The following is a 16,646-nucleotide window of genomic DNA, read 5'->3' as shown; positions in this document are numbered from 1 at the left end:
TGGAAGGAGCATTGTATGAGGTTACTTGGGGGGGGTAGAGGGAAGGGTTGTCAAGGGAGGGAGAGAAAGGAGGGGGGAAGGAGAGGAAGGTGAGGAGAAAATAAGTATGGAAGAAGTGAGAAGGGTCTTAAAGAAAATGAAGGATGGAAAAGCGGCGGGGGTAGACGGTATTCCGAGCGAAGTGTGGATACACAGGGGAGAAGAGTTGGTGGAGTGGGTGAGAGGGTTTTGTAACAAAGTATGGAGGGAAGGAAGGTGGCCGGAGAGCTGCAAGGTAATTGTGCCTATAGTAAGGGGGAAGGAAAGAGGGCAGAAGACTATAGGGGGGTTACCTTGTGACCGGAACAACGATTGACGTTATATTAGATGATTGCATAAGTTTGTGCCCGATTTTCATAATTGGCATTAAGTTATTGCGTGGCTAAATTCAGATGGTTTTGTTTAGTAATTGTTGCCTGCACTGAATAGGTGACAGTGTCTTGTTTCACTTTAGCGTCAGGCATTGTTCAGATAAGTCTATTTGTGCATAAGAGAAATTATTAAATATCGAGAATGAAAAGGTGCATTTGCGGCATGTAATGCTATACAAATTTCGAAAACGCGTAAGTTTTGGGACTGCACAAAAAAACATTCAGAGCGTTTATTTGGACCGTGCTTCTGCTCTCCGGACATTCAAAAAGTGGTTTGACAGATTTCTGAAATTTCGAAATGGTGATTTTGAAATCTGCCAAACCACTTTTTGACTGTCCGGAGATCAGGAGCACGGTCCAAATAAACGCTCTGAATGTTTTTTTGTGCAGTCCCAACACTCACGCCTTTTCGAAATTCGTATAGCATTACATGCCGCAAATGCACCTTTTCATTCTCCATATTTAATAATTTCTCTGATGCACAAATGGATTTATCTGAACAATGCCTGACGCTAAAGTGAAACAAGACACTGTCATCTATTCAGTACAGGCAACAATTACCAAACAAAACCATCTGAACTTACAATTAGCCACGCAATAACTTAATGCCAATTATACAAATCGGGCACGAACTTATGCAATCATCTAATAGAATTTGAAATAATAGCCACTTACTACTTGGGCTGAAATTACGGTCGCCACTGTATTTTCCTGGATAAATACAGAAACCTGGTTGATATGCGTTGCCCCGTCCTTCCTTCTAGCGTAATGGCTGCCGTTTCTTACGTCGCGGACGTGTTCAAGGCCGTCGGTTACGCCCTGGTTAAGCGCACGTAATATACGGATAATCGGACAGGATGTTCACTGGGGTCGCGAATAATGAGTCTTTGTTTATTATAAACAAATAACAATTTAATATTTCAGAGTTACAGTATCTCCGTACACAAACGGACAGGTTCTATCGCGCACTGACTTGCGACGATTGTTAACGAACTCTTATGTACCGTCGTTAAGAGCTAATTACGGCTAATTACCGTTATCGCGTGGTTATCGTTCACGTAACTATCGTATACGGCAACGGGATAAGTCCGCCGGTATCGAAATTTTTTCGCGCAACCGAATATCGTGTTAACGCCTCGAAATACTTCGGTCGACTGTCCTGGAGGAACGGGTCGAGTTCCCCCTCCTTGATGCTTGCGCAGGCGTAAAGCCTCGCTTTTACGCGCGAACATGATGTATCTCGCGCGCCAATTTATTCTAGCCAATCGTATCGCTTGGTGACGAGCGACACGATTCCTGGTTTTGGCGATGTATCACTTCCCGTGCGCTGAGCCTTTCTCATTGGCTCAGCTCTGTTCTGACTGAGATACTGAAACGGGATTGGACGGCGGACAAGGGCTCTCGCTTCGGACTCGGCGATGCGGCAACCAATGCCAGCCGTCGCAATTTGCACGATGTGCAAGTTCGCGGCAAGTCACTCGGAACGTTTTCCGAGTGACCGTGTATGGTCTCGGTGACGTTCCCTTTTGCTACCAGGTAAGTAATCTATATACTAAAATCAATTTTATTAATTCTCCTTTTCTTTCAAGTCTTCGTGGGATCGTCTCGCCCAATCAACGGATTGGAAATTGTCGTCGGTGAGTATCCGAACGGTAAGTATAGAATAAGTATCGCATACAATACAAAATAAGTAATATAAATTGTTTCGACAGGGAAAAACATAAAATCGATTATATAATACAAAAATCGCGTTTTGGAACGAATCTTGCTTAGTCGAACCATGCTTCTCATTGGTCGTTCATACGCTCTCGCGATAGAAAGTTGCGCTCCGCGCTCTGATTGGCTGAAGGCCTCGTAAATTCAAGAATGTGTCGTAAAAAATATAAAATAATGTTAAACTGCCAGGAATCAATCCTATTGGCTCTCAAACTGTTCAGAATCTGTGAAATGCTCGAATCTATGGAAAATCTATGGAAATAATAAAATCTTACGTAGAATTGACTGGGTTTCTCCCCATTGGTCGTTGTGACTCGACATTTCGATTAAGCTGTCAAAACTTGTTGAAACAATAAATTGAATACAAAATACACTCGGTAGGACTCCATTGGTCCTCGCTCGTGCTCTCGGGCACTCGCTTTCGCAACGCATGCATATTTAGCTTATGGGTCCTCGGGAACCAATCGGGATCGATCTCGAGGCTCAATAATAGGATGTAAAGGGTGTAAAGGGTAAATATCATGCTGACGGTCTGTACGTCTGGGAAATTGATTATGATTGGAACAAATATAATTAGGGTGACTACTAGGTATTCCTTGAACTTCATTTTTATAATATTCGATCTTTCTATGACAGGTAATAAGGTCTCGCTTTTGCAACGTTGGAATACGCTAGTAGCAGTATGCAAACTATTAAAATTTCAAACAACGTGAATATGAATGCTAAAACTAGAATCCTGTACTTGTCAGAATCCATTTGGTAATGCTGGCCTGTGATTGGCTCTTTTCCAGAATCTACTTTAATGCGTTAAAATTTATCCCGTCTCTACTCGAAACGTTATTGGCTCAAAAACTGATGTTAAAAATCTCTCGTGTACTGTCGAGGGTATCGTAGGAATGTGATTGGATATTTAAGGATAATTCTAATGAATTGGTTTGGATATTGTTCGCGAAATCGCTGATTAATCCCGGCGATGGAAGCGGGATGAGAAGGACGCGCGTGGAAGGTGTTAATTAATTATTCTGTAATATAAAATGTAACTCAGAACACAGTCTGAGCCGTCTTTAATGCGAGAATAGATATATACAGTCTGACCTGAGAGTGGTGGGCAGTCTTTCGGAGTTCACTAAACATAAGAAGTCTTTGTATAAGAAGTCTTTATATATCGTTCGTGAGTGGGCGAGGCAGTTATAGTAATTGCCCTCCTCGTGATGATTAGCCCGTGAGCCGGTAAGACACGTGGCGGTCGGCACTCGCGCACATGTGAGCCTGAAGCCGGCTACACACGTTCCGGTAGAACTTTCAGGTATGCCTGCGCAGGCACGCCTGTGCAGGTCTACCGGAACGTGTAGATGATAATGGGTGCACTACGGGCATCCGGTGGACCTGCACAGGCATGCCTGCGCAGGCATACCTGACAGTTCTACCGGAACGTGTGTAGCCGGCTTGAGTCGTCGTGTTGATGTACCCGAGTAGAGCTGGATGAGCGGTCGCTTTATATGTTAATGCAGTATCTCGGCAGCTGTAATCACTGCGGTGGGCACTTCAATGTGTAGTCACAATCAAAAATGCACAGAGCACACGTCGTGCGTCTGATCACTGCGCGGCCATTTGTGCGACTCTGAATATCGCGAGGAAGACGTTGGCGATGAGCGCGCCCGTGCGTGCGCAAGCTGCCGCGGTGATCGGGAGTCGATACCCGATCGATGCTGCCATCTGATCGGACGACGCAACGTTAACGGAATCTCGAACAGATATGATTAACATAATATATATTTCGAACTTGTTCGTTCTCTGGGTTAACTTCATGCACAATTGAAAGAAAACAAAATATAAAATTAAGAAAATAAAATCAATGTCAAATATATCGGTCGCTCTTCCGCGTCACATAATAATAATAATCATCGGTCTCTCATCGGACTCGAGGTTAATTGCACATGCACTAAAAAGGATAATAATAGGTTAAAAATATAATAAAATATTTCGCGCACGGAAAGTCTATTTGTCCGCCGCTTGTGATTGGCTCTGGTGGCCCAACGTGTTCGCGTCCTCGCCTGTCTCCTGCGGTTGGCTGGACTCGATCTCGCAAACCTCGCCGTAACCAGCGGGCTGTGTTGAAACCTGTTGCTGCGCCTCGCCGTACCAGCGGGCTGTGTGTCTATTTGTTGCTGTTGTGATAGGAGTATCGCCTCTGCCACCGTTTCGTCGATAGGCGAAAGCATCTGCGTGCTCGCTATGCTTTCGAAGCTACAGTCCTCCGCATTCTCTGCCCCCTGATTGGCCGTTTCTTTTCGCTCTGCTGACGGGTCCGCCATGCCCCGCGCTGTATCTGACGCCTGGGCCGCTGTGATTGGTTGACACTCTCCGCCGCTGCGCACAGAGCTCGACGATGGAATCGATGGCTTAGCCACCGGTTCCAACCTTGCTCTTCACCTTATACAAGGTGTACGTGGCGGTGTTAGCAGAGAGACTGAGGGAGGAAGTGGAGCACAAGGGGATCATCCCGCCGAATCAAACGGGATTTAGGAAGGGGATGGGGACGGTGGACAACATTTATGTGCTTAATTACCTTAATTACCTAGTGAATTGGCAACCAGGAAGGAAGGGGGAAAGGTGGTGGCGTTGTTTGTGGACTTAAAGGCGGCATTTGACTCGGTGGACAGGGAGGTGTTGATGGAGGCGCTGAGGGAGAGGGGGGTTAGGGAGGGTCTGGTTGAGAGGATAGAGGAAGTACTGAGAGAGGCAAAAAGTAGGGTCAGAGCGGGAAAGGAGCTGGGGGAGAGTTTTTGGATAGCAAGAGGGGTAAGGCAGGGGTGTCCGCTGAGCCCGCTGCTTTTTATTATATTGTTGGCTGACTTGGAGGAGGAGATAAAGAAGGTCAAGTGGGGGGGATCAGGCTGGGGGAAGGAAGGGTGTATGACCTGGAGTTTGCGGATGACATGGTACTGCTGGCATCATGCTGGAGAAGCATGATGGAGAGGCTGGAGAGGTATTTGGATAAGAAGAGGCTGGAACTAAATGCAGAGAAAACCAAGATTATGAGGTTTAGAAAAGGAGGAGGCAGGATGGTGAAAAAAGATTGGCGGTGGAAAGGAAAAAAAGTGGAAGAGGTAAAGGAGTTCCGATACCTAGGGTATACGCTACAAAGGAATGGAGGGCAAGAGGCGCACGTGAAAGAAAGGGTTAGGAAAGCGGCGGCGGTAATAGAGCAAGTGTGGGGGATAGGAAAGAGGAGGTTTGGGAAGGACTGAGGGAGAAGGCTTTGGCTATTTGATAAGCTGGTTTGGACGGTAATGGGGTACGGGGTGGAAATATGGGGATGGGAAGAAAGAGAAGAGATGGAGAGACTAGAAAAAAAATATTTGATATAGGTGTTGGGAGTAGACAGGAGGACGCCGTGGTACTTGGTGAAGGAGGAGCTGCAGAAAGAAAAAGGGCGTGGGGGTTCGAAAAAAAGCTGGAGGGGGAGGCGAGCTGGCAAGAATGGGAGGAGGTGAAGGAAAGAACGGTGAGGAGAAGGGGAACCTCAAGTTGGGAAGAGGGTAGGAGGAACTTCATGAGCGAAAGAGGCTTGTGAAAAGAGGGAGAGGTGGAGAAAGGGGGAAGAGAAGATAAGAATAGGAGATGATAAGGTGGGAAAGGGAGGTTCAAAGAATAGAGAGATGGGAGAGAATAAAAGAATCAAAGTACAACAAATGGTATAAGAAAGTAAAAAAGGAAGAAATACCGGAATACCTAAAGAAAAGGTGGGGGGAAAGTAGGTGGAATAGGATTGCGAGATTTAGGCTGGGGAACGAAATGAGGGAGGGAAGACATTGGGAGGAAGAGGAGAAAATGACTTGCAGACTGTGCGAGGGAGAGGAGGAGACGTGGGAGCATACGTGGGAACGTTGTAGGGAATGGGATGGAGGGGGGAGTCGGCAGGAAGCGAGGAAATGGGTGCTGGGAGAGGAGAAAGAGGGAGAATAGTGGATGAGGGAGATTGAGAAAGATAGGAATAGAAGGGGGTACTTTGAGGGGTTGGATGGAGGGGAAGAATGAGGTGTGATTGAGGTGAAAATGAGAGAGTGAGTGGAAAGCCGAAGAGAGAGGACTAGAGGTGGTTCTAACGGGATTTTATTGAAGCAAGAGGAAACGGAAGTCCCTTGCGGAGGGGGTGTGAGTGTGTGCGGCGGGTGTGGGTGTGGGCGGATGCAGAGGTTCACATCCACATCACTAGGTTAAGTAGGTTAAGATAGTATAAGTTAGGTTAAGTGGATACGTTGAGAGAGGGTGGAGGCATGTAAAAGATTTTGTAAAAGGTTTGGGAACGTTCCTTTAAAAAACGCCTTTCGAACTCTACGGGGATATGAAATAAAGCTATACATACATACATACATATTAAAACTATGAATGTTATACTTTTTTTACGACTTACTCAGAATAAGTTTTGAAGTAAGCAGATCTTTAAATCTTTAAATAATTTTTCTGCCCGCTCCAGGAATATTGTACAGCTAAATCATCCGTCATTAGCCTTTTCATAGTTCGCCTTATTTGTTCCCCTATATTTTTACCGCTTTTTTGTTTTATAACGTTTCCTATGTAATTAATAGTATATTGTGCATCAAGGGGCGAAAGTAGCGTTTTTCAGACGAGTGTGAAGTTTGTCGCCCGAGCCTTTGGCTCGGGCGGCAAATCACACGAATCTGAAAAAGCTTTCGACCCGAGGTGCACACGATATTTTTCACAACACCTCTTTACGGAAATGTTCGATGATTGAATGCCTGTAGAGTGTATGCGTTTGATGTTCCATTCATACAGTTCATGCGCGCGTGTAGTTAAATAGAAAGAGAAAAAGAGAGTGATGTGGGGTCCAGAGACGTAGCCCTGGTGGGGCCCAGGAGTAAAGCCCTCGGTGGGGTCCAGGGGCAAAGCCCCTGGTGGGGTCCAGGAACGAAGCCCCTGGGGGGGGGTGTATAGGTGGCGAAGCCCCCCACATAAAAAATTAAAATTAAAATAAAAAAAAAATATATATAAATAATTTTAATTTTAAAATGACAATAAAATTTCCAAAAAATGTAAAAAATATAATTTTTAGAATGTAAATATATCATTAGACTCGTGAAAATGTCAATAAATTAATAGACGGCGATACGAGTCAAGCGCGGTACGTGGTGCGCAAATAGAGAATTAATAGTTACAGAAGTAACAAATTAAAATGTATATACGTATATACATATATTTCCATTTAATAAACCGCGCCGATTATTTGTCGGACTTTAAACACAACTATCGTTGGAACATTAATACCCTTCCCTCCCCGGAATTAACTCTATACGATTTAATTATTTAAAAAACTAAAGAAATTATTGCGAAAAATATTAATGTTTCATATTATATATAGGTTATTGACGCGCTTTAAACACTTAAATACTTTTAAAGCGCGTCATTTAACCTATGTAGGTTAGTGACGACGCGCTTTAAAAGTATTTAACTGTTTAAACAGTTAAATACTTTTAAAGCGCGTCACTAATCTATACGCCGAAGGCGTGTCCTAAAATCACTGAGAAGGCCACTATTCTTCAGATTTACCATAGATTTTTTAATTCAGCATGGCGTATTAGCAAATACAATTAAGTGTAGTCAGTGCGGTAACGATATAAATATTGATAAAGATTCATTAACATATCGATATGGAAGACGATATTACATTAAAAATATACATAAAAAACATGTCTCCAAAAAGTGCGATAAACGTGTTTTCAAGCTGTACGTGGTCCCTGGTCGGATGATTCTGGCTGGTCCTCGGTAGTGGACATTGGAGGCTACATTTCCGCGATGATCTCGAAAAAAGCTTCGATACGTTTCAGTCGTTTATAGAGGCGTTTGAAAAGATATTCGGACAAATATCCAAGAAAGTGCTCGGATTTAGTTCCGTATCTTGGGATATTTCCCCGAACCTCTTTTAAAACGCGCTTTATATGTTGAGTGTGTGCACCTGTAAATTGAAAAAATGTATTGAAATACAGTGCAACATTAATAATATAATTAGCTATTTATATATATTTTTTTAACATTTTTTACCACTCTGAGGATCGACAGAATTGTAGGAATGGTTCACTGTCAGATGTTGGAAGTCTTCATTGCTTAAGCAATTGTAAGACTTCCAACAATCTGACACGATCGTGTTTCCTGGCTGAATCCATTCCTTGATGCACGCCAGGAATGTCTTTTCTGTCCGATCCTCGACTGGAACGACGAAGATCTTCTTCGAATCTTGCTCGTATCCTCCAAAAATTCAATTACCTTTTACAAGTCGGCCACGATTGTATTTGCGCTTTCCAATTTTTGCTTCATCAATTTCAACTATGCGTCCTGGACCACCAAGCTTTACACTATGTTTATCTGTCCAGAACACACAGACCTGCAAGTAAAAAAATATATTATAATTAACATTTAGTTTTCTACATTAATTATTATATATTTTTCTTTACTATACAGTGCAATTATTAAGATAAATTAAGATATAATTACCTCTCGGCAAAAATTGAACAATCTATAATCGTGGCTGATGCTACGTCAGTCTCATCCATTGTGTCATCGTGACGTGGATGTCGGAACATAAAAAAACATGCTACTATTTTACAAATAGTAGCAATGTCTACGTGACTTCTGTGGAACCAAGTGCCAGTTTTGGCACTTTTGTAAAAATCGCACTTCTTGGAGACACGTTTTTTATGTATATTTTTTATGTAATATCGTCTTCCACATCGATATGTTAATGTATCTTTATCAATATTTATATCGTTATCGCACTGACTACACCTAATTGTATTTGCTAATACGCCATGCTGAATTAAAAAATCTATTAATTCTATTTTATTATATGTGAAATGTGTAAAATCCAATAATCCTAACATTATTGCACGTGCCTGCGACTTCAGTATGATTTTAGCGCGCTTCATTTGTTTCATTGTAGTTCTCATTTCGCGCACTAGTTTCAAATTCGCGCACTTTTGCATGCGCGTGCGGTCACGGAGCATGCGTATGTGGCCGCGGGGCATGTCCGTAGTCGCTACATCTCGTCGGTATGACAGGAATCATAACCTGATATGCTGTCAACTTTAACGATTAATATCTCGCTTTGCGGGACAGAGCGACAATTTTTTCTGCCAGATTCTTTTGTTTCGTGCAAAAACGCGTCGAATAAGCCTAATTTCATCGATTTCTGTGCTGGGGTAGCTAAACTGAAGAATTACCGTTACAACACTTCGGTATAACGTTGTTGCTTTCTGGAAATAATCTACAGTCACGATGTACGAATATGTAGACACATTGTGTACGATTAAGATATTCGATTGAAAGTAGGTCCAGTAAATGTTAAGGCTATTATATCGTATTATGTACACATAATAAAATTAAACATGCTACGCAAGTATCGAGAATGATGCTCTTTCAATTGTTGTACAAGTACAAATACAACTGCTGCTTCAAACTTTAGTGAAATATGTTAATATCATAATGTTCATTTAGTTCATGAATATAATGACTTTCATTCCATCGATAGCATATATACTTTGTTGTGCCGTGCCTTGAATTGGAGCTCAGGGCCGGCACCGGGTTCTTGTGATCCGCCGAATTGGAGGTTGTATGAGAACGCGCCTGATATGGCTGCCACCCGCCACCCAGCACTTCTCGCGAGCGCTCACGGAGTACAATATACGCGAGTTTGTTTACGTCAATAATGTTACCTGTCGCCGCCGGATGGCCGCATTTTGCGTTAGAAGAATTATTGTTTAACGAAATAAGAAGCCTGGCCCGTCCGAAAGAAATCGGAATCCGTTCGCAATATTCTGCGGCTCCACGCTCCCAGTGTCGAGACGCATGAACAAGCTACGCAGAAGGAACTCTCACTCTCCTCCTCCGTCGGCTCGCCCGACGTCGAGGATTTTTGCGGGGGGAAGCGAAAACTGGGCGAGAGGGGGTGAGCGACGCGAGGGGAACATTTGACGGAAGGTTGGGTGCGTCAGGGCCGCCAACGGGGGCTCGTAGCGGGGATTTGGGCATTTTCCGAGAGGGCGTTCGGAGCGGCGCTCGCGCCGTTACCGACGGCGGTTTAGGATAATCGCGGGCCGATATTTTTCGTTCGTTTTTTTTTTAATTTTTTTCTTTTCTTTTCTTTTCTTTTCATCGTCGTCGGTCGCTCGCGCGCGCGCGTTCGGGCGCGTCCGAACTCGTTCGAACTCGTTCGAGGTCGCTCGTCCGAACGTTTCGGGGGGGATGGGTGGGAGAACGACGCGTTCCGGACGGTTCGTTTCGCGGGGGGAGGGGTGTGTCGCGCGCCCGTCGTCGTCGTTTCGTTGTGTTTTTTGTTTTTCAACTCTCGGTCCGAAGGTCGTTTCGATCCCGCGGCGGGGCGACGGGCAGCACGTGGTTTTCCCGACTCGTCGGAATCGATGGAGATGACTCATCGTCTAGTCGTTCGATCGACGCGCGAAAATAGATTTTTTTTTTTTCATTCATTCACCTCGCGTTCGAACTCGGCGTCGCGGACGCTCTCGCCGTTTCCCTATTTGGTCTCGTCTAGCGCGGTTTTTCCCACCCTTTTGTCTCGCGGTTTTTTTCCCGCCCGTCCCCGACGCGACGCGTCGATAGAGAGAGAGAGATCGAGCGAGACGACTCTCGTCCCTTCGTTCGCGACAATTTTTTTTTTTTCCATTCACCTCGCGTTCGACCTGTAATTCACGATTCGCGATATATTATGTAACGCGCGTTCGAACTCGGCGTCGCGCTCGCTCTCGTCGTTTCCCAATTTGGTCTCGTCTCGCGCGGTTTTCCTCCTTTCGTCTCGCGGTTTTCCCGCCCGTCCCCGACGCGACGCGTCGAGAGAAAGAGAACGAGCGTGGCGACGACTCTCGTCCCTTCGTTCGCGACAATTTTTTCCATTCACCTCGCGTTCGACCCGCGATTCGCGATAATTTATGTAACGCGCGTTCGAACTCGACGTCGCTCTCGTGGTTTCCTCCTTTTGTTTTTTTTTTTTTTTTATTATTTTTCGTCGGAAAATGTCGCAAGCGGTTGTCGTCATTCCGGGAAAATCGCGTCCGGCAGGGGTACGTCTTCCGTTGAGACGACGAACGGGGAAGTATAAATTGAACGGGCGCGCGAACGGCGCGGCAAACGGTTTTTTTTTCTACGAGCATTCTAGAACGCGGTCGAGAGTTAATATATTTGTAAAGAAAATACGGTATGGGAACGGACGGACGCTATTGCTCGTCGATGGTGCGTTTGCTTCGCGGCAGAGAAATCGGATTTCGAAACGTACTCGCTGGCGCTGACACGTGGTGTCCCAAGCATTCTAGATCATATATCAGTAAAAACGAACGCAGGTGGAGGCCCAAGTATTTCAAATTGCATATCGGTAGAACCGAACACATTTGGAGGACTTTGGACTCATACGTTAAAACATGTTGGCATATCGTTCGCGGCAGCGTCCGTAACGTTTACGACGAAGTATTGACGCAGGAGTTCTGTTCAGAGTGTGGAGGGAATTGTAAAATAGGTTTGTGGGATATTTATGATTGCACCGAAACATTAATATGGGAGGATTCAAGATGGAGATCTTTTTACTTTGATATATAGACGTCAGCGGTGCGAATTTAGCGTCGACGATACGTCCCAGCCGGAACGTCGACGTCTATAGACGTCCAATTGATATCTTATAGAGACTGATTCGATATCTATCGACATCTATAAACGTTGAAAAAAGACGCTAGCATTCCCGGCTTGGGTACTCGCGAATGAACGATCGCCGTTATTCGTCGTCCGAGGAATCGGACAACGAATTGCGTTGTCGCGAGCCCATGCCTAAGTTTTCGTCCGATTCGGACGATGAATGGGCGAGAGTCGAAACACCGTTGTCGAGTGCGCGCGCGTCGGTGGCGAAGGAGGACGCGCGATGGAATCTGGCTACCTATCATCTGCGTAGGGAAATCGGAGCGCGAATCCATCGAGAGCAAAAGTGGATAGAGGCGACGGTGGCGAACTCCGCCAGGGCGAAAGGTTATATGCGTCGCCTGCCGCTCAAGTATTATGTCTATCACGAGTCGGTGTACGGAGGACAGAGCAGGATATATCGGTTTCAAACCGGCTGGTCTCGTCGTCTTTTCGACCGAGTGAAGTTCAACGTTCCCGAGGGTGAACCTTTCTGGACGCGATGCGGAAACAATGCGACGAGTTGCTCGCCGCGGACGTCCGCGACGCGGACGGTTACCGCGCGTGGAGACGGCGATGCGACGAGTGTCTCCGACTCCTGCGGGAGCAGTGTCGAGTCAAACGCTCCGGGAAGCGAGGAAACACGGGAGCCGTGAGCGCTCTGGTGGCTCTGATAGCGCGATTGGAAGGTTCGAGGGAGGATCTGCGTCGACGATTCGAACGCGCCGTAGGTGCCGGCTTGGACGGAGGGGAAGGTGGTAGCGGCGGCAGCAGCGACAGAGGTTTCTCATGGATCGAGATCGACGCGGCGTTCCGACGTCGCGTGCTGACCGGCGCCGTGACGAACTCGACGTACATCGAGCCCGCGCGATTTCTCGACGACGCGAAAGGCACCGTGCTCGAAAAGGTGCGAGATAATATGACCGAACACGGGTGTCTGAAGGTCAACGTTATATTCAACGGGGAATTCGTAGCGGACGTTAGGACCGACGTGAAGAGTATCGCTACGCGGAACGAACAGCTTGTCCCAGGGTCCGATCTGAGCGAGTGGTACGATAGGCACGTGCGCGACGCGATTCTAACGCGGCTCGAAGAATTTCAGGAACGTGACGGCGGATGGGCGTTGTCGCGAATATTGAACCTAATCGTGAACGTGAACAAGTGTAATCCCATGCGCGTGGGATGTTGGATGAAAATACCGCTGGGTATAAGACTTAAAAAGGCGGTGGTCAACGTGATGTCGGAGAACGACACGTGTTTCGCGCGCGCGGTGGTCGCCGCTCTGTACCCCGCTGAGCGACACGCGGAACGATGCGGCTCGTATCCCGATTACGCGACGGTGCTGAATCTCGACGGGATCGATTTTCCAATAGATCTGAAAAAGATCGGAAAATTCGAACGTCAGAACGACGTATCGATCAACGTGTTTACAACTCGGGAAGAAATTGAAAAGAAAGCTAAGTTCGGCCGGGGCGCCGACTACAACGCGATCGTGCCTCTGCGGTTGACCGACGATAAGCGGGACAAGCACGTAAATCTGCTGTATCTGCGCGATACGCTGCGCGACGTCAACAGGGGCCATTTCGCCTGGATAAAGAATCTGTCGCGATTGGTGAATTCGCAATTGACCGCAAGTCGGTGCGCGAAGCACGTTTGCGATCGGTAGGTAAAAGAAATGAAATTAAATGAAATGAAAAAAAGAACGCGAGGAACAAGGAAAAGACGAGGCGTTATTTTTTTTTTTTTACATACACGCAGTAATTGCTCGCACGTTATTTCGCAGATGTCTACACTATTTCTATACGCGCGACAAGTTGGTCGCCCACAGCGTCGACTGCGGCCGAATGAACGACTGCGCCGTCGTTCTCCCGAACGAGAGCGACAAGTGGCTGTCTTTCGACAATTACGACAGAAAGGAGCGACTTCCCTTCGTGGTGTACGCGGATTTGGAGTGTCTTCTCGAACGACGGGAGAGGGAAAACGTCGAGGGGGGCCCGAGAACGGAAAGATACGCTTATCAGCGTCACGTACCGTTCAGCCTGGGCTACTATCTGTGCTGCACCTACGACGATACCGCGTCCGCGTATAGATATCGTCGCGGCGAGGATTGCGTTTCGTGGTTCGTGAACGAGCTTCGCGTTCTCGCGCGTCACGTTAAGAATATATTTTCCACCAATGTAGCGATGGTGGAACTCACGGAGGACGAGAAAAGCGAATTTCTGCTCGCGACTCATTGTCACGTGTGCGGAAAACCGTTTCAACCGGAAGACAATCGCGTGCGGGATCACTGTCACCTAACCGGACGTTACAGAGGTCCGGCGCATTCTCGTTGCAATCTGAATTACAGAAACGTTTACGTGATTCCCGTGTTCTTTCACAATTTGTCGGGTTACGACGCGCACTTCGTCGTCGAGAAAATCGCGAACGATTTCGAGGGCGGGATCGATCTGCTGCCGCTCACGAAGGAAAGCTACATATCTTTCTCGAAGACCGTTAAGGAGACGCAAACGGACGGAAAATGGGATCGGTACGTGAAGCTTCGATTCGTGGACTCGTATAAATTTTTAGCGGCGAGTATCGAAACCCTGGCGTCCTATCTGAACAGGGACAAGCTGAGAATCACGCGTTCGGAATACGCGGATTTGAGCGCGGAGGATTTCGATCTGCTCACTCGCAAGGGAGTGTTTCCGTACGAGTACGTCGACGGCGCGGACAAACTGCGGGATACCGAACTTCCGCCGCGCGAGGCCTTTTACAGCTCTCTGACCGACGAGACCGCGAGCGAGAGCGACTACGAGCACGCGACGAGGGTCTGGCGACGTTTTCGCGTGCGAGATCTCGGCGAGTACAGCGATCTGTATCTCAAGACCGACATGCTTCTTCTGGCGGATATATTTGAAAATTTTCGGGACGCGTGTTCGACGAGTTACGGGCTCGATCCCGCGCATTACTACACATTGCCGGGGTACACGCCATGCTCAGGTACACCGGCGTGCGTTTCGAGCTGCTCACCGACATCGACATGGTGCTGTTCGTGGAACGCGGAATACGCGGCGGCCTCAGTCAATGTTCGCTCAGGTACGCGCGAGCCAATAACAGGCACGTACCGACGCACGACTCGTCCCAGCCCACTACGTATCTCATGTATTACGACGTGAACAATTTGTACGGTTGGGCTATGAGCGAATCGTTGCCCTACGCGAATTTTCAGTGGCTCGACGATCCTGAGAATTTCGACGCGACGACCGTGCCGACGGACAGCGACGTCGGTTACATTTTGGAGGTGGATCTCGAGTACCCGCGAGACCTGCACGACACCCACGCGGATCTGCCGTTGTGCCCGACGCGCGACAAACCGCCCGGCAAGCGACAGGAAAAATTGCTCGCCACTCTGTACGACAAATCGCGTTACGTGACGCACTATCGAAACCTGCAGCAATGTCTGCGACTAGGTATGCGTTTGACGCGCGTTCGTCGCGTTCTACGATTCGCCCAGTCGCCGTGGCTTCGCGTCTACATCGAGCTGAACACCGCGCTTAGGACGCGCGCGAGCAACGATTTCGAACGGAATTTGTACAAACTGATGAACAACGCCGTCTTCGGCAAGACTATGGAGAACGTGCGCGATCACGTGGACGTGCGTCTCGTGACGCGATGGGACGGGAGATACGGCGCGGAGGCGTTGATCGCTAAGCCGAACTTTCACAGCAGGAGCGTCTTTTCGGAGAATCTGGTGGCGATCGAGCTGCGAAGGCTCGAGGTAAAATTCTACAAGCCGATCTACGTGGGTATGTCTATTCTCGAGATATCCAAGACGCGTCTCTACGAGTTTCACTACGACTACATGGTGCCGCTTTATCGAGACCGTTGTCGAATTGCCTACACGGATACGGACAGTCTGATCTATTCGCTGGAGTGCGAAGACGTGTACGAGCATATGAAACGCGACGTGCACAGGTTCGACACGAGCGATTACGCGGAGAACAACGCGCACGGTATGCCGCGCGTCAACAAGAAGGTGCCAGGTTTGATGAAGGACGAGAACAACGGCGCGATCATGACGGAATTCGTGGGCCTCAGAGCAAAGATGTACACTTACAAGGTACTCGGACGCGACGACACCAGGAGAATAAAGGGCGTCAAGAGAAACGTAGTCGCGAAGAAGATCACGTTCGAGGATTACGTGGAGTGTCTGCGGAACGCGCGCGAGCTGAAAACGCGCCAGTCGTGCATACGCTCGACGCTGCACGAGGTTAACACCGTGTCGGAGCAAAAACTAGCCCTCAGTCCGCACGACGACAAGCGATACGTGACGTCGAACGGCGAGGAGACGCTTCCGTGGGGACATTACAAAATACCGTTGTAAAAAAAAAGGGGGTGAAACAATATTGTACGCTTTAAAAATGTTTTATCGTAAAAATCAATAACACGTAAGAAACAAATCGACGAATGTGTAAACCTTTATTAACAATAAAGTAAGCGTTGTCTACTAATGTCTAAGTATTTCTTTTTTTACAACACAGACGCCTTATCTATCCACGAATTGTGCGAACTGTCCATTCCCAACCACTTCACGAACGCTCGATTGCCGCGCTTGCGCAGAACCTTCTCCACGAGATAAACGTCGGGATTGGAGACGCGCAGCAACTCGTGTTCGTAGAATCCTCCGGCTATCGCTTCTTCGCGAACGTCTTTCAGCAGATACGTAACGGGATTGGTCCTTTGTACTTTGGCTATGCGAAAGACCTCGGTGGTCCAATTGGGAGTGTAGCCTTTTTCGAAGATCGTTTTGAATTTGCTCACGCGCACCGGATCGCCGACTCGAAA

The 16,646-nt window shown here is 47.4% G+C and overlaps 1 protein-coding gene and 1 pseudogene across 1 annotated transcript; one reads left to right on the top strand and one right to left on the bottom strand.

The window, feature by feature from the left end:
- Window positions 1-7,867: 7,867 nt before the first annotated feature.
- LOC139822689 (uncharacterized) lies at window positions 7,868-9,079 on the bottom strand (annotated as a pseudogene).
- A 3,242-nt stretch (window positions 9,080-12,321) lies between these two features.
- LOC139822688 (uncharacterized) lies at window positions 12,322-16,185 on the top strand. Its single transcript, XM_071794641.1, has 3 exons — window positions 12,322-13,481; window positions 13,603-14,676; window positions 14,802-16,185. The coding sequence occupies exons 1-3, from the start codon at window positions 12,322-12,324 to the stop codon at window positions 16,183-16,185; spliced, it is 3,618 nt and encodes a 1,205-aa protein (XP_071650742.1).
- The last annotated feature ends 461 nt before the right edge of the window (window positions 16,186-16,646 follow it).

The sequence above is a fragment of the Temnothorax longispinosus genome, chromosome 12, assembly GCF_030848805.1.
Source record: "Temnothorax longispinosus isolate EJ_2023e chromosome 12, Tlon_JGU_v1, whole genome shotgun sequence".
Taxonomy (NCBI): domain Eukaryota; kingdom Metazoa; phylum Arthropoda; class Insecta; order Hymenoptera; family Formicidae; genus Temnothorax; species Temnothorax longispinosus.
Note: the sequence above shows the minus strand (reverse complement) of the source record. Positions and strands in the feature narration are given on the sequence as shown.